At 47.6% G+C, this 23,443-nt stretch overlaps 1 protein-coding gene across 1 annotated transcript in view; it reads left to right on the forward strand.

Annotated features, from left to right (window-relative positions):
* The first annotated feature begins 200 nt into the window (after positions 1 to 200).
* The window catches only part of LTF (lactotransferrin), a 29,243-nt gene continuing 6,000 nt past the window's right edge, over positions 201 to 23,443 (forward strand). The window contains exons 1-14 of the mRNA XM_032161803.2: positions 201 to 281; positions 5,310 to 5,476; positions 8,716 to 8,824; positions 9,135 to 9,317; positions 9,671 to 9,818; positions 10,762 to 10,817; positions 14,448 to 14,626; positions 15,093 to 15,267; positions 16,102 to 16,256; positions 17,374 to 17,464; positions 18,280 to 18,333; positions 19,321 to 19,476; positions 21,174 to 21,315; positions 23,234 to 23,301. Coding sequence (XP_032017694.1) covers positions 239 to 281; positions 5,310 to 5,476; positions 8,716 to 8,824; positions 9,135 to 9,317; positions 9,671 to 9,818; positions 10,762 to 10,817; positions 14,448 to 14,626; positions 15,093 to 15,267; positions 16,102 to 16,256; positions 17,374 to 17,464; positions 18,280 to 18,333; positions 19,321 to 19,476; positions 21,174 to 21,315; positions 23,234 to 23,301 — 1,726 coding nt within the window. The 5' untranslated portion in view covers positions 201 to 238. The remainder of the gene's footprint in view (positions 282 to 5,309; positions 5,477 to 8,715; positions 8,825 to 9,134; positions 9,318 to 9,670; positions 9,819 to 10,761; positions 10,818 to 14,447; positions 14,627 to 15,092; positions 15,268 to 16,101; positions 16,257 to 17,373; positions 17,465 to 18,279; positions 18,334 to 19,320; positions 19,477 to 21,173; positions 21,316 to 23,233; positions 23,302 to 23,443) is intronic.

A 23,443-nucleotide genomic window follows, 5' to 3' on the forward strand; every position in this document is an offset into this window, starting at 1 on the left:
ACCAGGACAGGTGAGGTGCAGGCTGGCTTTCCTCTCGCGGCGCGGTGTGGAGTCCAGCCCCGCCTCAGGGCTTTTCGGAGCCTGGATCCTCAAAGAACAAGCAGACTTGGCCGCGGGGAGTGGGGAGGGAAGGGATGTCTATTGGGCAACAGGGCGGGGCAAAGCCCTGAATAAAGGGGCGCAGGGCAGGCGCAAGTGGCAGAGCCTTCTTTTGCCAAGTCGCCTCCAGACCGCAGACATGAAGCTTGTCTTCCCCGCCCTGCTGTTTCTTGGGGCCCTCGGTGAGTGTAGGTGTATGGGGGCGCGCGCCGCCTGATGGGCATCTCCTGCGCCCTGTCTGCTAGGCGATTTGGTCCCTGTGTCCTGTTGGCTGGGCGCGGGGTCTCTGCGCCCCGCGGTCCCAGCGCCTGCAGACGGGAGGCGGCCCGGACGCGGGGCCAGTCTCTTCCCCACCTGGGGAGGAACAGGAGCTGGGCTCCTCAAGCCGGATCGGGGCATGTCTAGCTCTGCGCAGAGCTTCTCAAAAGGCCTCCCAGGCCCCTGTCCCCTTGTGTCCCGCCTACGGATTTGGTCCCCATTGTATTGTGACACGCGTTTTACCTGGGAGGAAAGTGAGGCTCAGAGAGGGTGAGCGACTAGCTCAAGGACCCTAGTCCAGATCCTAGCTCCTGCGAGGACTGTGAGACCCCAGCGAGACCGAGCCTTTATGAGACTTAGTTTCTTCACTTAAAAGAAACGGCCTAACCATGGGTCCATAGGGTTGTGAGGAGGAGATGGGGCGTTCGCACACCTTCCGTGGCAGAGGGGTGTGGAGGGGTGCAGTGCTCCTGATGGAACCCTGTGTCAGAGGGTTTGAGAGGGAAATGTGAGCCGAACAGAAGGAAGGAGTAAAAGGAAGGAAACAATTGTTAGTTCCATAACCAAAGTAATTTCTTGGGTGCTCAGAGGGCACTCCCCAGTGCTGCACATTAGTGACCTAAATGTACGAGTGCAGAGCTCCCTGCAGCGCCAGGAGGGGAAGGTCCCAGGCCGCAGCAGAAAGGGCTGTGATGGGCATCAGGACCTAGGCAGTGGGAGGGGGCACAGTGAAAGCCCAGGTGTCACACCTCCCCAGCCCAGTGCAGCCTCCACCTGTCTTATGGCATCTACCTAAGGCTGGGGGCTTCCTGGATGGAAGTGGTGGCGGTGGATAGAGAGCAGCAGTGGGAGCCCAAACCCATCCTTGTCCCTGCCCTTCTGGTCTCCTGCTCCAAATTCCTTCCCATGGGTGTTGGTCATCCTTCTCTTCTCTAAGACAGATTGGGACTGGCCAGGACCCGACTGTTTTCTTCCCCTCAAGCTCCCTGGAAAGTGGCCTGTTGCACAGGGTTAGGGCCACCTGGGAGGGGCAGAAGAGGAAGGAAGCCTTGCCTCCTGGAAGTGGTCATGGGCTGTGGTCCAGGATTCTGGCTCAGAGTTGCACCACTGGGTTTTATATTCACTTAGGTCTTTGGTTGTTTTGGTGCCTACTGAGGTCTGAAGTTTGAATCCTGCAGTCAATTGGGATGGTGGCCTGTACCCCAAAGTGCCATTGAAACCCTTGTCCTTCCTGAGGAAAGGGTGGCATTTGCCCTGTGGAATTCCTGCCCTGCTCCCCGTGGGTGTCCAGGCTGACAGAAGTTGGGTGGGTGGGGCCAGCTGGATCTAAGCCATGTGAGCAGTGGGTGGAGGAGTCTGTCTGCTTAGCCCCTGGAGCCATGGGCTGGGAGGCACTCATGAGGTTTCCCATCAGTCTGAGCAGTCTGCCTGGGCCCTATTATGAGCTGTGTGGGTAGGTGGGGAGAGTAACTCCTGTCCTGACCCCTGCCTTTGAGGACAGGGCACTGCATGTCTGCCCAGAATGTATGCTTTAGCCAGTGTCCAGCCAGGTTCAGTGGGCAGCATCTGAGTGCCTGACACTGAACACAAGTGCTGGGTTGAGGATTTTGGAGGGGTCAGACCTAGACCTGCTTCAGGCGGTCACATAGCTCCAGAGCTGGGAGGTAAGAGCTTGTGGGTCACACAGCTCCAGAGCTGGGAGGTAAGAGCATGGAGACTTCACCTGGTGTTTGGGGGGCTGGGGATTGGGAATCCTGGAAGGGAGCTCAGTGGTCCTTTAGTCCCTCTGGTTCAGCTCCTCTTAGGGGAAGAAATGAACTCTGCCCACAGGTTCCCGTCATTGCTCAGCCCCCACCTCCGGCTTGAGGCATGGTCTTCCATTTTACTCTCTCCCTTCACCCCCCAGAACCCACCCATTACCAAGCTGATTTCTGATGCCAGCTCCCTCCCCCCTTCTCTGTTCTCAGTGCTGTCCCCCCTGTCCACTCAGACCAGCCCTTCCCTGGTGCATTCCTCAGCCACAGCTTCTCTGCCTGTTCCCAGGTCCCAGGTCTCAGTTCACTCTGCCCCTGCCCTAGGGAGAGCTCTAGTCTCCAGCCTCTCCCGTGAGTCACAGCTTCACTGCATCCTGAATAAGACCTCCCTGGATCAGCATTGGAGACTTTCCATGATCTGACCCAGACCCTTTTCTAGCCCCATCTCCAACCTGTCTCTAACTTTGCCAACCTAAATAGGCAGGCTAGCCCAGTGGTAAGAGTGGGGGAGTTTAGTGCCTGACTGCTTAGGTTCGAGTCCTAGATCCAACACTTACTTATTAGCTATGGGAACTTCCACAAGCCACATAACTAGTTAAAGCCATAGCTCCCTCCCCTGGAGAATGGAGATGTTGGCAGAACTCACAATACAGAGAAGGTGGGGCAACTAGTGGAGACACGTATGTCTCCATTAGTTGGTATTTGTTTGGTATTTGTTCTCTTTTAACACATCCACCATTCTTAGCTTCCTCCTTTTGGATTTTTGCCTCTCCAGTGAGAAGTGAAATCTGGTCCTGTCCACTTACACATTCCTTGCATGACACACAGTGCTGTGTATACAGCAGGCATACAGTTAATGCTCACTGGGTCACAAATGGTTGCATCTGATTGGGTTAATTCTCAGTGTGGGATAGTTCCATAAGGGCTTCCAAGGCAAGATTATATCCCCGGGGATTTCCCCGGGATGAGGGTGGGTGAAGGGGGAGTACGGCAGCTAGGTGTCCCCAAAACCCTGCAGACTCAGCCAGGGAGCTACAGGCCTCTTGCCCACCCAAGGGCCATGGGTGGCTCTCACCATAAGGGGATGGCTCAGAAATAGGAGACAGCAGAGGCTGAACATTCTACCCCATAGCACATCCAAAGGGCAGAGGGCTTTTACAACTGTGTTTGTTTGGTTTTTTTGTTTGTTTGTTTTTTGTTTTAGTTTTTGGTAACAGCTTTACTGAGGTACATTTTATATATCATAAAAAATCGCATATTTGCATACAATTCAATGAGTTTTAGTAACCTTACCGAGTGGTGCAACCATCACCATAAGTCTGTTTTAGAACACTTTTACGCCCCCCAGTAGAGGTCCCTCATGCCTGTTTATAGTTAATCCTCATTTCTACCCCAGCATCAGACAACCACTAATCTATTTTCTTGTCTTTATAAATTTGCCTTTTCTGGACATTTCATACCAATGGAATCATACAGTATGTGGTATCTTGTGTCTGGCTGCTTTCACTGAGCATAAGTGAGGCTCGTTCATGTTGTGGGGCATGCCGGTAGTTCTTTTCACTGCTGAGTAATATTCCATTGAATGGATGTACATTCACCAGTTATTGGACATTTAGGTTGTTTCCAGTTTTCTACTACTCTGAATAACACTGCTATGAATATTCATGCACAAGCCTTTATGTATGATAGGTTTTTGTAATATTTCTTTTGGCTATATGCCTAGAAGTGCAATTGCTGGGTCCTATTGGAACTGTGTGCTTCACATTTTGAGAAGCTGCCAACCTGTTTTACAAAGTGGCTGGTCACTTTACATTCTCAGCAATGTATGAGGGTTTCCACTTCTCCACATCCTCACCGATATGTGTCATTGTCTGTTTTAGCTATTATAACCTGTTCAGTGGGTGTGAAATGATGTTTCGTTGCATTTTCAATTTGCATTTCTTGACTAATGATATTGAGCAGTTTTCATGTGCTTATTGTCCATTCATATATCTTCTTTGGTAAAATGTCTGTTCTTATCATTTACCCATCACGTATTAAATCCTTTCTGATGTTATACTATCTAGCATTATGTTCTTAATTTCATTTTTGGATTGTTCTATGCTGTATGCAAAAATATGATCAATTTTTGTATACTGATCTTGTATCCTGTGGCCTGGCTGTACTTGTTTATTAATTCTAATAGTACTTTGTAGATTCTTCAGTATTTTCTATATAGAAGATCATGTTATCTGAAAATAAAGTCAGTTTTACTTCTTTCTTTCCAATATGGGTGTCTCATTTCTTTTCTTGCCTTATTGCTGTGACTAGAATCTCTAGTACTGTTGAATAGAAGAGGTGAGAGTGGACACTTTCATCATTCCTGATCTTAGGTGGAAAGCAGTCAGTCTTTCACCATTTTAGTATAATGTTCATTGCAGGTTTTTTGTGGATGCCTTTTATCAGGCAACCAGGTGAGTAAATTCAATGCATCTTCCTCCCTAATTACATGGATTTGAGCAAGAAAAGCAGGCTCAACAGAAGAACCAGTATTTGAGCAACAAAAGCAGGCTCAACAGGAGCACCAGTCTTTCTGTACAGAGTGAATGGTGGTAGCTCAGGCACACCAACCAACTGATTTGTCCCCATTGACATTGGCTTACCATTTATCTCAGCTACCAACCATGTCAGGTATATTTTTCCTTGTTCTCTTGGCATTCCCTGGGAAGATATTTATGGACAAAACAATCTAGAGAGACCTGGATTCTCAGCTGGGCTCTGCACTGCTGAGTGGCGAGTCACTCAGCCTCCTTAGAAGCCAATTTCCACATCAGTAAAACAGGAGCAATGAATCCTTTCCTGCCTACCTTCCTGGTTCAAAGTGGCCAAAGCTGGTAGAAGAATTCCGTAACTGATCTGAGGGATCACCATCATTTTTTAAGGTGTAGGAAACATGTCAAAGTCATAGGAATACAAATAATCTAGAGGGACTTTCTCCTTTAATTTATTGAGAACCACAGACCTCTAGCCAATGCAGAGATCCTATTAGTCCAGCAAGATGCCTCCACTTGTGGAGAATGGCTGGACGTAGCCATGAAATGGAGAGGGAAGGAGGGCAGCCGAGAGAGAGGGAGGAGTCTGGAAAACTCCATCAGAGGGTGCGGTGGTCCCTCCCTCAGTCAGTGGTTGAATCCTTACTCCTTGGCCCCTCTCTCCCAGGACTGTGTCTGGCTGCCCCTAGGAGAAGGAGTGTTCGATGGTGCACCATATCCCAACCTGAGACCACAAAATGCTTCCGATGGCAAAGGAATATGAGAAGAGTGCGTGGCCCTCCTGTCAGCTGCATAAAGACAGCCTCCCCCATCCAGTGTGTCCAGGCCATTGCGGTGAGTCAGTGCTGGGTGTTGGTTGGGACCAAGCTGAATGGAAGGGAGAGAGAAATGGAAAAAGATAGAACATGAGCTCTCCTTACTTCCTCTGCTTCACCTGTTGGGCAACGAAGTGGGGAGCCATCCTCTCTCACAGGGAACTGTGCTATTTTCAGAGCAGAAAGGAAGGAGCTAAAGTCAAGAGACCATGTGTGAGGAACCCGGGGCCTCCACATAAACTGTTAATGACAACTGTTCCAAAATGAAATGTAAGCAGTTGTATTTGATGAATACATAGGATTGGCAAAAAGCAAGGTTACTCAGAGAGAGAAATCCTCCAAAAGAGTCATGACCTCTAAACCCTGTGAGAAAGAAGCTTGTCCTGGTCACCGTTGCCACATCACATGGCTGGGGCAGGGCCTGCCAGGGTGCTGGGCTTCAGAAAGACTTTTGTCCAAGACACTTTCAGAGAGAGAGAAAAGGGTATCATGACTTGTATATGATTTCTGATTCCTTTTATTTTTTGAGATGTAAGATCTACTGAAATGATTTTTACTCATTCATTCAACAAATATATTCTGTGTACCTGCCATGTGCCATAATCATGTGTACTCAACTCCAGCAGAGTGAATAATTTGTGTAAAAGTTCCCAAGGCAACTTCATACGATTATCTTACAAATACAATGGAGTTATTAGAATAGTACTTAGGGAAAAATCTAGTTTAATCAATGTTTTAGGCTATTATTTTACAGCTATTACCTGCATACAAACAGTACCAGTGGCTGGGCACGGTGGCTCACACTTGTAATTTCAGCACTTTGGGAGGCCGAGGTGGGGAGATCACCTGAGGTCTATGTAGTTCAAAACCAGGATGGCCAACATGGCAAAACCCTGTCTCTACTAAAAATACAAAAATTAGCTGGGTGTGGTGGCACATGCCTGTAATCCCAGCTACTTACAAGGCTGAGGCAGGAGAATCACTTGAACCCGGGAGGGGGAGGTTGGAGCAAGCCAAGATCATGCCATTGCACTCCAAGGCGACAAGAGCGAGACTCCATCTCAAAAAACAAAAAGCAAAAACAAAAAACCAGCACCAGCATCTCTTGCTTGTTTAAAATGCAGATTCCTAGGCTGTATTCTAACCTACTCAATCTGAATATATGTGAAAGAAGCCACAAAATCTGCCTTTTAAAATAAAATCCTGTCTAAGGCCATACCACCCTGAACGCGTCTGATCTCGTCTGATCTCGGAAAATAAGATCCCTGTTTGAAATCAGTACTACATACCATTCATTCAAATAAAGTTGAGATAGATTAAATGGTTAAAAATAAAACTTGTATTATTGAAAAACTGGGGGGCAGGTTAACTAGCAGAACTGTAGAGGAAATAGAAATCTCTTAAACGATGAACTAAATCATGAAACAAATAGATATTCTAAAATACAGAAAATGTAATTCATAGCCCATAGAAAATATTTAAATAAAAAATTTAGAAAGCACTGGAATGAATGAATATGCACCAGCTCTGACACATGATTACTATTTACACTCTATAAAAGAATAACTCAAGGCCGGGCGCGGTGGCTCACGCCTGTAATCCCAGCACTTTGGGAGGCCAAGGCAGGCGGATCATGAGGTCAGGAGATCAAGACCATCCCGGCTAAGATGGTGAAACCCCATCTCTACTAAACATACAAAAAAAAAAAAAAATTAGCCAAGCATGGTGGCACATGCCTGTAGTCCCAGCTACTCAGGAGGCTGAGGCAAGACAATCGCTTTATCTCAGGAGGTGGAGGTTGCAGTGAGCTGAGATGACGCCACTGCACTCCAGCCTGGGCGACTGTGTCTCGAAAAAATAAATAAATAAAAGAATAACTCAAATTGGAAAAAATGTAGAATCATAGAAGAAAAATGATATGAACAGAGTTACCAGTAAGAGGGAATTCATAATTAATAGAAAATACTTGTGAGATGTTCCCCTTACTAATCAGACCTGAGCAATTTGTTAGTACTCAAATTTTCTATAGTAATAAGAGCTAACAGAATGATAGCCTGCCTTGCTGGTGATTCAAGAGTGAAGCTGGTCCTCACAGTCAGTGCCATTCTGAATTGGTATTATAAGTCTTCTGGAAGCAGAATGGCAACAGCAGCCAGGGTCACAGGGAGAAACATGCTCCTCATCTGGGGGATTCCACCCTCAGGTGCCTACCCAAGGACACAAGTGGTCACAAGGAAAAACACTAACGACAAAGATATTCAAGAAAATACAGTCTTCACAGGCAACAGTTAGAAATAAACTCAAGTGCTGAACACTGGGGGAAATTATTCAATATGCTATAGAACACCCACATTATGAGAAAACATTATGCTGTCTACAAAATCAGTAAAGGCTCTGCAGAAGTTAGAAAATGTATCCAGTTTTAGATGAATACGCAGTCCACAAAATATGATGTATCCCAGGGTCCCCACCACCTGGCCGCGGACTGATACCGGTCGATGGCCTGTTGGGAACTAGGCCTCAGAGCAGGAGGTGAGCGGCAGGCCAGTGAGCACGACCGCCTGAGCTCCACGTCCTGTCAGGTCAGTGGCGGCATTAGATTCTCATAGGAGTGTCAATCCTAGCGTGAACTGTGCATGCGAGGGATCTAGGTTGCACTCCCTATGAGAATCCAATGCCTGATGATGAGAAGTGGAACAGTTTCATCCTAAAACCATTCCCCATCTGTCTGTGGAAAAATTACGTTCTCTGAAACTGGTCCTCGGTGGCAAAAAAGTTGGGGAACACTGAACTATCCCACATTGCAAACCAAACAAATACGTAATCATGTGGGAAGCAATGTGCTGAAGCAGAGGAACATGGTTTCTTATGATAATTTTAGGATATCTTAATAACCATATTTTCTATCCAATAAAACAGAACTTGAAAGAAATGAATATAGAGCAAAAATAGAAAGTATCTAGAACAAACGACTTCACATATAGATGACTGTGAAGGGTGTGATCAGGAGAGTGACACAGGCAGGCAGAGGAGAAAGAGGGCAGGCGCCAGTCTCAGGACTTAGAGGGCTGGTGCTCACTGTCCCAAAACAGGGGTCCTTGGCTCTCACCATCTCTCATAGGAAGTGAGGGGACGTGATGGAAAGCGGACCCCTTTGACGACCCTTCCAGCCACGGAGACTTTCTGAGGTCCTGAAGTCCCACTTGCTGGGTTTGGCTGTGTTTTCTGCTGAAGCCAGTCTGGCGTCTTTACTTTCAGACAAACAGGGCCGATGCTGTGACCCTTGATGGCGGTTTGATATACCAGGCAGGCCTGGCCCCCTACAAACTGCGACCTGTAGCGGCGGAAGTCTACGGGACCGAAGGACGTGAGTTCTGCCTGGGGACCCAGATGCCACGGTGGCCCCAGCCTGTTCCCTGAGCTCTGTGGATTGGGAGTGGGAGAACATGTGGAGGTGGACTCTTGGTCACATCACACATGTAGGGAATGGAGTCGCTGGGCTCTGGGCCAGATGAAGGCCGTTCCTCCTGACGCTGACCCATGAGAGGAGGACACACGTGAGCTGCGAGGAAACTGCAGCATAGCGTTTCCCCTTCCACCGGAGACTTTTCAGGATGGGTTGTTTTTGTTCCTCTTGTCCAGGCTAAGAGCTTTCAATTCTGTCTGCCCCTTTGCAGAGCCACGAACCCACTATTATGCCGTGGCTGTGGTGAAGAAGGGCAGCCGCTTTCAGCTGAATGAACTGCAAGGTCTGAAGTCCTGCCACACAGGCCTTCGCAGGACCGCTGGGTGGAACGTCCCTATAGGGACTCTTCGTCCATTCTTGAACTGGACAGGGCCACCTGAGCCCATTGAGGCAGGTAAGACGGTTAGGGGATAGTGAGTGACCTCAGGCAGGGGGCTGTATTCCAGTTGTAAGCACAGGCCACACAGATCATGCAGGTGAAAGTGTGGGATCAATCAATGTTGGGGTGAAGCTGGCCAGCTTATAACATCCTGCCGGCAGGATCCATTACCCCAGCAGCCCTTGGGAGGCACAGCTGAGTCTGCTCTCGGCAGAGGTGCATGTCTCGAGCTCCCAGCCCCATGACAGAGGCTCTCCTGCAGGGGTGGAGGAAGGGGCCCTGCCCATGGGGACCTCAGGATAGGAGGTGTAACCCACTGTGACCAGGGCTGGCTCACACTCTGTGGTCCACTTCTCTGTGTTTAACAGCTGTGGCCAGGTTCTTCTCAGCCAGCTGTGTTCCCGGAGCAGATAAAGGACAGTTCCCCAACTTGTGTCGCCTGTGTGCGGGGACAGGGGAAAACAAATGTGCCTTCTCCTCCCAGGAACCGTACTTCGGCTACTCTGGTGCCTTCAAGTGAGTGACCCTGTCCCCTTCTCTTCAGTGGCCAAGTGTCCCGTGGCCTCAGGCTGGGAGGCCTTTTCTCTGGCCCCACATAGAGCCCAGCCTGCTCTCGGGGACCAGAGAGGAGGTCTGGTTCTCCTGCTGCTGTGTGTCCAAAGAGAGTGCAGGCCTGCCCGGTGTGTGTTCCCCTCCAGCCTTCCGGGCCCACCTGTGCCCCCCACTTCTCACCAGCCCCATGGGCAGTCACTGTGGCTGTGGGCCCTCCTGTCACCTCAGAGAGCCCTGAATCCAACTTGGCTCCCCTGTTGTCCTGGGTTCCTCATACTAATTTCTGCCGCCTCCCTAACCACAGCAGGACTGAAGGCATCTTGTCATGAGACACCCAGTCCTGGCTTCTGGTTGGACAAGACCGCTGCAGTGTCCAGGCTGATGTCCTTCTGCCCACCTGGGCCTCTCCCCATGGCTGAAGGACAGTGAGCAATGCCTGATTCGCCCCCATCCTCTCTGCCCCCATGCGGAGGCTGAGCTCCCCCTTTTCCCATTCTGTCTGCTGGCGCTAGGGTATTTTTGCAGAGGGAGGCCTCCGCGCTTCCTCACTGGCCAGGGCACACCTGCACACTCAGTCCTGAGGGAAAGAGCCACATGAACAGGGATGCTAAGCCTTTACGCTCTTGGGTAGAGGCTTCAAAACTCTCTTTTATATAGAAAAAAAGTTTTGTCCTCTTAGCCCTCAAAGCAGAAGATGGGGGCCTCTGGCCAGCACCTGAGTCATTCTTCAGAATCTACCTGGAGGGGGCCCCTACCTTCCCAGCTGGGATGCCCCAAAGCTTCACAGCCCTGCCCTGCAGGGAGTAGAAACCCATAGATAGATGCTGAGTGCCAGGGCTGCTGTTCCACAGGGAGGGGCCAGGGAGGGGCTGCCTGTGCTTACCTCTGATGCTTTCTCTTTTCACAGGTGTCTGAGAGAGGGGGCTGGAGATGTGGCTTTTATCAGAGAGAGCACAGTGTTTGGTAAGAGCAGGGTAATGAGCCGTGGGTACTGACCCCTTTTATCTTACTTGACCATGACTCTGACCTTTGAGCTAATTAGATTCCTAAGTTCATGGCAGACCATTTTCAAGATTCCTACGGGGCACAGCTCTGATTTTGTGATCTTTCATATTTTAAATGATCAGTTTTCTTGAAACCTCCTGTGCCTACTGCCTTTCTCTTCCCCTCGTAGACACCCACGCCTAGGTGCTTGGCAATGCGTCCTCCAAGACGTATGTGCTCATGCAGAACAGATCGTGCTGGTTTGTGTTTCTGGTTTCTGAGTTCATAGAGGTTTTACTGAGCATTAGAAACCCTGCTGCTTGGGTTTTCTGCTCAGCATTTTGTTTTAGAGGTTTATCGGTATTGTATACATGTCTAGCTCAGGGGTCCTAACAGTTGAGGAATGTTCCGTGGAATACGTCCACATTTTACTTCTCTGTCACCATTGTGATGGACAGAGTTTGTGCTCTCTTTTCCCCTACCACATGCAGCCACATGACTGATACCTTCGCCTATGTTCCTTTCTTACCTGCTGGACAGTGTCCCTCCTGGACTTATACTAAAGCACAATTGATGAGTATGTAGAAGCTAAACACACTGCACCCAGGACCAGTGGACATAAGCTCACTACATTCCATGCAAGACCAATAGAGACAGGGCTACCATATTCCACCCAGGGCCACTAGAGAAAGTGACAGACACCCACATTCACTCAGGACCATCAGAGACACACCTCACATCCACCCAGGACCACCAGAGTAAGAGACAACACCCACATTCACCCAGGACCTTCAGAGACAGACCCCGCATTCATCAGAGGCCACCAGAAACAGGCCTCCACATGCACCCAGGGCCACCAGAGACAGACCCCACATGCACCCAGGATCACCAAGCTGCTGTCTGGAAAGACACTCTGCAAGAGTTCTAATTTCCCCACAACTTCAGTCAGAAGTATTTTTGACTTTCATACTTTTTGTCCGAATGACGGTTGTAGTGCAATAGATAGTTCGTTGTTGATTTTAATTTTCATTTCTCTGACGGCTGGTGAGTTTGATCATCTCAACATATTTGCTAGCAGTTTGGGCTTCCCTTTCTTATTTTGTGACATTTGACTACTTTTTAAATTGAGTTTCACACCTTGTTTCTGCATGCTTTTGATTCAAGGACAGAAGTTCCTTCTATCTAGGTATGAAACTACTGCTGATTTTAAACTTTAGTAAAACCTTTTCTCAGTCAAAAATCTGACAATGGTAGTCTTTGTGGATCAAAAATCCTTGATATTGCTAAGGTCAAATCCACAAGCCTCACCTTGTTGGTTTGTAGTTTTGAGGTCTTTCAAAGATGCCCTTCTTCACACCCAAATCATAATTACTAAGATTTGAAGATCCCCTTCCTCATCTATTTATGTGTGCTCTACCTAGAAAATCAGATATACATTTAGCTTTAGTATTTTATCCCCTTTACAGTGAGGCAATTTTCCTTACAATAAAAAGAGTATATTTTTTCTGCCATATGTGAAGCCAATTCTACACCAAGTTTGTATATATCCAAGTGGACCAGTTTCTGAGCTATTTTGTTTCATTGGTGTATTTGCATTTTTTCTGCTTTTGTTACTGTGGCTTACCAATGGGTCTTACTATCTGGTGGAGAGAAAGGGAGAGAGAGAGAGAGAGCCAGTGAGAGGAAGAGAGAGAGAATGAGAGAGAGCTCCTTCTCCCCTCTCACTTTATTATTCCTTTTCAAATATACTCAGCTAAAACTTCAGAATTATTTTGTTGACTTTCTGGAAAAAAATCATACTTTAATTTTGATTGGAATTGTATTGAATTTAAATTGTTCCATGAAAAATCAGCATATTTATAACATTAAGTTGTCCAGTCCATGGTGATGCTAAATCTCCCCCATTTGATCACAACTCTTTTTAGTTTCTTTGATAGAACTAAAATTTTTCCTTTGTGGGTCTGATGTATCTTTGTGGGAGGCTAATTATTAGCTACTTAATGGTTTCAGTTGCTATTGTAACATCTTATAGTCCATATTGGTTTCTATTTGGTTATTGTTAATAAGGATAACATCTGATTTTTGTAGGTTGCTCTTATAACTTGTTACTCCTCTGAGTAGTTTTATTAGTTTCTATTGGTTTTGTTGGTTTTTTGTAGATGACCATATCATCTTTTTAAATAAGAGTGTGTCTTTTTCCTTCCAGTGTTTATATCTCCTATTTCTTTTGTAAATTGTGTAATCTGGATATCTAGAATTGTGTTGGCATTGTAACAGTGGGCATCCTTGCCTTGTTCCTGATTTTGTGGTGAATGTCTAAGTTTTCTTCTTTTAGTAAGATTTTTGCTGTAGATTAATGGCATTTATCAAGCCAATAACTTATGGCCAGGCATGGTGTCTCACCCCTGTAATCCCAGCACTTTGGGAGACTGAGGCGGGTGGATCACATGAGGTCAGGAGTTCGAGACCAGCCTGGCCAACATGGTGAAACCCCATCTCTATTAAAAATACAAAAATTAGCTGGGCATGGTGGTGTGCGCTTGTGGTCCCAGCTACTTGGGAGGCTGAGGCAAGAGAATCTCTTGACTCCAGGAGATGGAGGCTGCAGTGAGCTGAGATCACACCACTGCATTCCAGGCTGGGCAACAGAGCGAGACTCCGTCTCAAAACAAACAAACAAAAAAACTTTACCAGTTCTATCTATTACTATTTTTCTAAGGAAGAAAAAAAACCATACACAAATAGATGTTGAACACATAAACAATTGTTCTGCATCTATTAAGATGAAGACGATCTCATGGTTTTCTTCCATTAAATGCAGATTACCTTAGCTTTTTTGATGTTCAGTCATTCTTTTGTTAATGGAATAGACTGGTAAGCCTTCATTCCAATCTATTAGTTTTTTAAATACTCTGTGAGATTGAGTTAGCTAATATGTTATTTACAATTTTTGCATTTATGTTCGTAAGTAAAATAAACCTTTAATTCTTCCCTCCTATACTTTCTCTGATTTTGACATCAAGGTTGTACTAATGTCATAAAATGACTTGGGCAAGTTTTTTTCACTTTACACATTCTGAAGCAACTTTTATATGATATTCCACATTTGCCTGAACGCATTCATAAAACCATGCTTCCCCTTCTTTTGATGTACTCAGTGTTGGAAAGTGACTCACCTTCCTGCCTTATTTCCTGCCTTATTAACATTTTTGTCATTTTTATTCTTCCCAGAGATGTGAGTAAGGGAGCAACCCTTGGTGGCCCCCTGGGTTTGTCTCTACAAAGTGACTTTTCCAGGCAGAGATGCCGCAGAAACAGACGGGTCTGGTTTGGCCTCTCTGGCCTGCCAGGCAGCAGCTGCATGGGAACCCCAGGGTGGTCTAAGTGATTTAGGATGAAGATCACACCTCGGCTGCCCCCTGAGGCTTTTGGGGCACTACCTTTACCTTTCTGAGTGTTCTGGAGCAAACCCCTGCCTTTCTGACCCTCAGTTTTGTCAGCTATCTCCCCAAGCTCAAAATTCTATGGGGAGAAGGGGAACTATAGCTCGCGGTGGTTACTGCTGGAGTCGGCTCATCTAGGCTCCCTCCCACCTCCTCTTCCCTGCAGAGGACCTGTCAGACGAGGCTGAAAGGGACAACTATGAGCTACTCTGCCCAGACAACACTCGGAAGCCAGTGGACAAGTTCAAAGACTGCCATCTGGCCCGGGTCCCTTCTCATGCCGTTGTGGCACGAAGTGTGAATGGCAAGGAGGACGCCATCTGGGAGCTTCTTCGTCAGGCGCAGGTATCTTCACCCACAGTCCTCCCCACTTGCTTGGATTTGGGGGGCAGGGAGCAAGGTTTCTTACTTCCCTGACTTCTGCCACTCTAGAAGTCCTGTAGCCTTGCTGCAGGATAGCACACTAATGCATTGGGCTGCTTGCCCAGGCTGTACTCTGGACAGCAGAAGCAATGAAACTCTTCTGCCACACGGGCTGACAGCGTCTTATGATGGGAGCAGAAGCAGGGGGTGGTCAATGCAATCTTCTCAGGGCCCTAAGGTGCTTGGACCTCAGCAACTCTTCAAAGAATGAGCCGTAGCTGAGCTTGGGTCTCTGAGATGGCACAAGTCCCTCTGCAGGAGGGTCTCAACCGAGGCTCCTGCTCTCAGTTAGAATGATCCCAAAGCTCCAGATACTCTTTTTTAACATCATTTTTTTGTTTCCTCCCTATTTACCATTGACACCATAATTCTATTTTTTCTTAATTAGGAAAAGTTTGGAAAGGACAAGTCACCGAAATTCCAGCTCTTTGGCTCCCCTAGTGGGCAGAAGGATCTGCTGTTCAAGGACTCTGCCATCGGGTTTTCGAGGGTCCCCCCGAGGATAGATTCTGGGCTGTACCTTGGCTCCGGCTACTTCACTGCCATCCAGAACTTGAGGAAAAGTGAGTGAGCCCAGGAGGGTCCTGAGGTCTGCCTGGTGTGGTCTTCTACCTCCCAGCAGGTGGCCCTACTTTGTGGCGGTCACTCCTTTTCCCAGATACTGTGGGGTCATCGTGGAGGTTTGGTGCAGGTGTGAGTGTCTTCTGTGGATTAGGTCAGGTGTCTCTAAAAGAATAGTCTGGCCACCTGATCAGTGCAAATCAGGCTCCCCAGGCCTGCCAGAAAAATCAATTTGCCTCCTATTAAGTGAGAAACATGAATGTGAACAAAGAGAGCCAGGACCCCTCCTGGATGAATCCGGAGGCCTGGATTTACCCACACTTTCCAGGCTCAGGCCTTGAACTTAGCTGGGGACACCATGGTGGGGGAATTCAGCTATGGCTCCTTCTCTACTGGGGGGCTGGGGGTGGGAGTCTGGGGGAACACAGAGGCTGCACCGTAGTTATTGGTGGTGATTGCAGGCATTAGGGGAAGTCAGGGCTGGGCTCAAGGTCCCCTAGGCCATCTCTTGGGACTGTCACTGGTCTCTGGGTCATGGAGCTTTTATCCTCAGAGACAGAGACAATAGGCGCCTCCTGATTCTAAAGATTAATGGATAGATTAGAAGCCAGGGAACTTCTCCAAAGGAACAGAAATCAGAAACACAGGGAGCTCTGTGGGCCTGAAGAATGGGCTTGGAGCTGAGAAGTGGAGGAGGAGAGGGCATGGGTCCATGTCCACACATGTACTGTAGCTCCTGTTCCAGGAAGGGTCTGGGCAGGATCCTGGCTCTGGGGTGGTTGGACAACCTGGCAAGGCTCAGTTTGCCCGGCCACCTGCGGTCTTCCCTCTGGCAGGTGAGAAGGAAGTGGCTGCCCGGCGTGCACGGGTCGTGTGGTGTGCAGTGGGCGAGCAGGAGCTGCGCAAGTGTAACCAGTGGAGCAGCTTGAGCGAAGGCAACGTGACCTGCTCCTCGGCCTCCACCAAAGAGGACTGCATCGCCCTGGTGCTGGTAGGGGGCTCCATCACAGGGGCGGGCGGCGGGCGGCAGGCCCCGTGGAAGACCTAGGGCCTGGGCATCTGCTTAAAGTGAAGTCAGCAGTCAGAGAGGCCACGGGGGCCCCGGTGAGGCAGGGATGCCTGGAGAGGTGTGCTCAGGGCCAGGAACCGTTTTAAGTTCAAAAAGCAGTTTACTGTGGGTTTCCCACTCCTCTGGTTATAAGAACAACTCAGGATTATTGTAAGCAATTTGGAAAATATGGAAAGGTATTATGTTAAAACAAAACAACAACAAACCCCCCAAACCACCTGTGATCTCACACAGAGGGACAGACATGGTTAAAGTCTGGCTAATTCTCCATTCCAGTATTTCTCTGCACATCTACACATATGCATGCAACAATAATGAAGTGTTTCAGTTATGTCGTTTTTAAGCCCTTTTCACTAAACAGCGTATAACAGGCATTCTTCCACATGAATATTTACTCTTGGAAAACATAAATTTTTTTTTTTAAGAGATTCTTGATCTCTCACCCAGGCTGGAGTGCAGTGGTGCAACCACAGCTCACTGCAGCCTGGAACTCTTGGGCTCAAGTGATCCTCCCATCTCAGCTTCCCAAGTAGCTGGGCCAAAGAGGAAGTTTCGTACTCCTGATGAGTCCATGATCCTGTGTTGTAGTCTGGACTTGTTCATTCTGGTGGTGGGCCAATATGACGACTTCAGCTTATGTGTCGGACAACTTCTGTGTAGCGCTTGGAGTGGAGTGCTAATGAGTTCAGATTAGATGAGGCCAGCTCTTCCCATCTGTGTCCTCAGTCAGTGAGACTGCTCCAGGAAGGTGTCCCCAAAGTGCCAGGGGCACAGAAAATGTTTTGCTCAGAGGACAGAGGATTACTGCAACCTGTGCCTGGTCTTTCCAGTTGAATTGACAGCCCAGAAAGCAGGCAGGGCTGGGAGAGAATTAGTGGTGCACATGGTGTTTCCTCTGGGTGCTCAGTTTGAACAGTCCATCTCTTTCTGCTGTTTCACTCGTCACCTGACAGAAAACTATTCTCTCAGAGAGCTATATAGACTGGCAGGACAGGGTGCAGCCTCACTGTGGTGCTGGAGATGTGCTCTGTCTTTGCAGAAAGGAGAAGCTGATGCCATGACTTTGGATGGAGGATATGTGTACACTGCAGGCAAATGTGGTTTGGTGCCTGTCCTGGCAGAGAACTATAGTAAGTGGAGTTAGCATCCTCTGGTATATTCCCTCTGGGTCATGGGAGTGGGGCAATGAGTAATCCCATTTGGTGAATGCAGGTGAAACATTATGATGGACAGATACATTCAAAAGGGAGAATCAGGGAAAGAAGAAACGAAAGGGGCTGTGTTACCCACAAAGCCTATTGTGTTGAGAACGAACAAGGGACAGATTTGTTTTATCTTCTTAATTTTTCAGAAGATCTTAGTGAATTATAACATACAAACAGAAAAGTGCACATAAATGTACAACTCATGACACTTCACACACCGTACAGTCCATGCACTCAGGCCCAGATCAAACACTGCAAGTTTCAGAAGCCCCTTGTGTCCTCCTGTCCCCCGCCCCCTTACTCCTGCAAGGGAAGCCTCTCTCCTGACTTCTAAGGGCGCAGATCTAAGTTTGCCTGTGTTTTAAACTTCATGTTAAAGGAGTGGCACAGCATGTGTTTTTTTATGTCTGGTTTCTCTTGCCCATCGTTATGCTTTTCATCCACCTAAGTGTGTAGTTGTAGACTGTTCAGTCTCGTCGCTATGTGAGTCTACTGTGATTATTCAGTCATTTGAGTGTGGATGGGCATTTGAGTAGTTTCCAGTTGGTGACTGTTGTGAATAATGCTGCTGTGAATCTCTGTGCCACATCTTTTGGTGAACATATAGATGCATTTCTCCTGCGTGGAACTGCTGGGACGGTCTCTTTGGATTTGATTCTGCATCATTGAGATTTAAGAGTTTGCGGCTTCTCACTACATCTGAATGGATAATGATGTCTGGCTTGTCTTTATTCTTTCAGAATCCCAACAAAGCAGTGACCCTGGTCCTAAATGTGTGGATAGACCTGTGGAAGGTGAGTTGGCATTAGCCACTTTCAGGATCAAGGATAAGTTCTTGTTGCTGGAAGAGGAAGTGGCAGGAACTGTAAAAAAACAGAAAGAATTGCAGCCCTAGAAGCTACAGGGCTTCTAGGAGCAATAATTTTAAGGGTGCAAATAATTCACAGAGGAATAGTTCTAATTAATGTTTATATTGACCTTCACACTTGGCAAAGAACATCCATATGGTCCCTCATTTTGTCATGGAATGGGGGGTGCTACTTCCCCACCTCATGGGGATGAGGAAACAGTGGCACCGAGAGTCCCCAAGTGCCCAGGATCTCACTCACAGCCGTAGGTAATACTGTGGTAGATCCTGGTCTTGACCCGGGGTCCCTCGTGTCAAATCCAGTGCTCTGTGCACCACTCCCTCTGCCCACCAGAGCTGGTGTTTGCTCAGTTTCAGAAGAGACTTGCCCTTAGTGGGTATCTGTCAGATGCATTCTCTCAGGAGGACAATGGCAACCATGTTGAGTTCAACCAGCGCAGGGCTGGTTCAGACTCAGCTCAGGGCAGTCCCTGGGGACATGTGCCCCTGCACCCACACAGCAGTTAGCCGGCGGGATGTTGGTGCTCTTGCCTGATGCACACTGTGGTTGGTGATTTACGCACTGTTGGGGTCTCTCTTGTTGTTTATAGTGTTTGTTGCTGTAGAAGCTTACACTGAGAGATGCATTGCTGGTTTGTAACTCAGGGACATTGTGTGGCTGGTTGAAGACAGTCCCCTGTAATCACTAAAAGAATCAGCTTTTCTTACTGTTTTATTTCATCAATCTCACCTTAACATAAGGCAGCAGCTTATGCTTTCTTGGTCTACCTAAAAAGGGCAGTTCTTTGCGGGAATCATTGCCTGGTGATGCTTCTTGGCCTGTTTTGGCCTGGGCTGCAGACAGCTCCACTGGAATCCATGTGCCGGGCCTCCTGGAGGTTGAGACTTGTTTTTCTGTCATCTGTTATGCCAGGGTATCTTGCTGTGGCGGTGGTTAGGAGATCAGATACTAGCTTTACCTGGAACTCTCTGAAAGGCAAGAAGTCCTGCCACACCGCCGTGGACAGGACTGCGGGCTGGAATATCCCCATGGGCCTGCTCTTCAACCAGACGGGCTCCTGCAAATTTGGTAAGGAGTTCCAAAGGTGCGGTGGGTGGGCCACCCTGGGGGGCAGGCACATTGTGCTGTGGAACCTTAGGGAAGGGAGGGGAGGGGATTTGCAGGCTGATAGTGGCCTGCAGGCCTCTTCCAGAATGAGGAAATTCTCCCTGTGGCTGCCCCCTGGAGGCGTGGGTGCACTGGGGGCTTCCCTGCACAGCACTTCCCATACCCCATTCACCCCACCCCAAGATTAAAGATTGGAATATCTGCCTATTTCGCTGCACCCTAAGAATAAATGCAAGTTCCAAGATGTGCAAATGCTTTTTACCTCTTGGAGCTCCAGACCTAAATTCCTCTTAAACTCTGGCTTCCCAGCTTGGGGAAAGATGTCTGCCTGCCTCATGAAAGGTGACTCCTGTTACTAAGCAAAACTGATGCTTACTCTACACTGCAAAGGAGCCTGAATAAGACCTCAAGAGTCTGCCTCCACCTGCTTCTGCAGTTTTCTCTCCGCACCACACCCCACACTCATCTTAATCGGCATAAGCCACACCCTGTCTGCTGTGGGCCCCGTGGCATGGTGTGTAGCACATCTCAGTGTGACTCACCTGGTGCATGGGCATCTCCTAGAGAAGGGGCTCCACTGCATGGGTTTTTGATCCTGGCTGGGGTAGGCGGCTTTCATGTGGCTCTGCTCCTCACCAGCTCCATGGTAGCCTCTGAGCTGTAGGGAAACTGGCAGGATGGAATGGGAACTCCCAGCTTTTCCTGAGGTTGACACACAGTGTGGCTCTTCCAGCAGCAGTGGGAGTCTGATAATGGGTGACATTTGCTCAGTGGGGCAGAGCTTTCTTGTCACCTTTGTTTATTCTTTCTCGGGTTAAATCATACAATGAATGAATTCAGATCAGTTTCACCTGCAAGGAACAGAAAACTCCTAAGATAGTAGAGGCTTAAACAAGACAGAAGTTAATTTCTGTGTCATGTAGTCCAGAGATGGTTTGCCTAGGGCTGGTATGAAGACAATATGGTGTCTGGAACCTGGGCTTTAATAATTTGGCTACTCTGCCATTTGTGTGGCTTCCGTGCTCAAGGTCACCTCATGGCCCACATTGCATCTGTAAGTCCAGTCCCTGCTTCTGCATTCCGTATGCAGGATGAAGAAAGAGAAGGAGAAGAGAGGACAAAAGGCATGTACCGATTGTCTTTCAAAGATGTTTCTGAGAAGCTGGCACCCAACACTCCTGCTGATATTTCACTGGCCTATAGCTACCCATATGGCCATATGAGCCCCAGGGAGTCTGATAAGTCTAGTCTTTATACCAAAGGGCCAGACACCCAGATACAAAGCAGGGTTTCCATTACTGATAAAAACAAAATCAGATCCTGGACTAGGCAACTCGCAGGCTCTGCTGCACACAGCCATCACGGTCATGAGCTGAGTCCCCAGCTCAAGGCTGTGATGACGGGACCCTCCAGGCAGCCACAGCTCTCATCCCCAGCCTTAGTTGGGTGTCCATCTGTGCCTACAGTCTGAATGAAGCTTTTCTGGTGGGTCCTATGTTGGTGACAACATGTTGCTTTGTGATGGTGAGTGTGTTCTATCTAGATTGCTGTCCTGGGAAGTCTAATGAACTGAAACCAACCTGCATCGACTGTTAGGTAAAGGTCGCTTGTGTGGACTCAGATCGGAAGAGCTGACTCCCCATGTTCCTTCTCTCCAGATGAATACTTCAGTCAAAGCTGTGCCCCTGGGTCTGACCCAAGATCTAATCTCTGTGCTCTGTGTATTGGCAACGAGCAGGGTGAGAATAAGTGCGTGCCCAACAACAATGAGAGATACTACGGCTACAATGGGGCTTTCCGGTGAGTCTGTGACTGAGCTCCATCAGGATGGGGCCTCACCTCATCCCTCAGCATGTCAGCATTGCAGTTCTAAGGGGCCAGATGTGACCTGTCACAGCACAGTGGGGGTCATCCTGTGGGTCAGCTCATGGGTGGCCCCAGTGAGGGCTGTCCCTACCACACCCACCGCCCCAGAGAGTGGAGGCTGGCACCAGGGCTGTCTGACCTCAGCTCCGCGGTGCTTCTCCCTGTGGCTTTGAGCCAAGATCAACAGCAATAGGCCTCAATAGCCTCGTCCTGAAAATCAAATGGGTAGAGTGTGGTATCCTAAATGCTTTCTACAATTCCATTTATGGGGAAGGATTCTCTTTCCCATCAGCACCCCCTCTCTTCTTACCTAGGTCATGACTATGTCTTAGGTTTCCCCTTTTTTTCTGCCTTTGCCTTAGAAATGGCAAAGAGATGGCAGAATTACAGTGTTATTCTCCAGTAACGAAGTGAAAAATAAGCCAAAAAACAAGTTTTCAGAATTCACAAGTTATAACCACTTGGTGACTTGTAACCACACCCCACGTTTTACAGCGCCATTCATACGGGTGTTGCTTCTCAGGGGCACTGTTTACCGGTGTGAAGGGTGCAGAGAGGATCTTCTCCTGTTCCTTTTCCTCCATTTGCCAAGAGTACATTTCACCACCAGATGGCGTCATGTGTCTGATGGTGTCTTTGAACTTTTTAATATGAATTCAACAGCCTTGTTCCAGTAATGGAATGACATAAAAGTGGGTTTTGCTGTACTCTGAGTGGCTCATAAAAAAGACCCAAAACACAAAAAATGTTTTGTGAATGTATAAAAACATCTTTAAGGGACTAAGGATTTGCAAATGGAAATGTGATTCTACTCAGAAATGCTGAACACACGTCTCAAAAGAGCCCGAAAGAATCATGTGCTCCTCTTTTTTTTTTTTCAGACTTGCAGCAAGGTATTAGTTCACTGGAAGCACCCACATTTTAATATTCCTATTTATACTGGAATAAAATCCCTTGTCTTTTGTTTAAATTATATCTAGAATCTAGATTGGGGAAATTTATAGCAAAATAATTAAAAGCTGAAACCAGTGTCATACGCCTTTATTTCTATCATCCTTATAATGCTGGTTCTTAATTTTTAACTTTGTGCTGACTCTGTACTATAGAAGAAGATCTAGCCTCTCACACTGCCCCCGGCACCTCTTCCACCCCACAACCACAAACTTCAACTCTCTTCAGCACCTAACACGCTAATGTCATATTCAGTACTTATGAGTGTGTAAGCATTATTCTCATATTATATTTCCCTTATTGTACAAACTTTTTGTTTACTCGGGAGTTCATAAATGTCTTTTCTTATTTGCTTAATTTTCTGCACTTAAAAAAACACAACACTACCTCATCCCCAAACTCTCTGCCAGTAATGTAAATCTCCTGACAACATGCACACACACACACACACATACACGCACACACACACACACACACACACACACTCTGGGTGCTATCGCAGTTTCATCATTTACTTGGAAGTGCTGCTCTGGAAGGCATCCATCTTCCTGCTGCAGTTTGGATTGGTTGCTCTGTAGGCCGCCTGCACATCTGTGGTCCTGGGGGTCCCGTTGACCATTATTCTGGGGCTTTCCTTTGTCTTACTTGTTAGATTGCCTGTTTCCTGGATCGCATATCTTTAGATTTCTTGGTTTTGTAATGTCTTTTATATAGGGTTTTAAAAGGAGGACAGGTACACCTGTGTTCAATCTGCCATTGTAAACAGTAAATTCCTAGAAATAGTTGTCTTTTAGATGTTTACTTCCATATTTCAGTTTTTGGGATGCATATTACAAATATTTATGAAAGCCCCACTAGTTTCTCTTCTGTAATTATGTGTATATTTTCTGGAACATTTTAGGTGCCTGGCTGAGAATGCTGGAGACGTTGCATTTGTGAAAGATGTCACCGTCTTGCAGAACACTGATGGTAGGCGAAGGTGTTTCCTTTCCTCCTTCAAAGCAGACTCTTTGGCATCACAACACATCTTAGTGTTCAGATTTGCCTTTGGGAAGGTTTTATAACATTTTCCAGATTTTTTATTAAAATAACTCCAAAATTCTTTATCTCA

The sequence above is a fragment of the Hylobates moloch genome, unplaced genomic scaffold, assembly GCF_009828535.3.
Source record: "Hylobates moloch isolate HMO894 unplaced genomic scaffold, HMol_V3 SCAFFOLD_8, whole genome shotgun sequence".
In the NCBI taxonomy this organism is placed as follows: Eukaryota; Metazoa; Chordata; class Mammalia; order Primates; family Hylobatidae; genus Hylobates; species Hylobates moloch.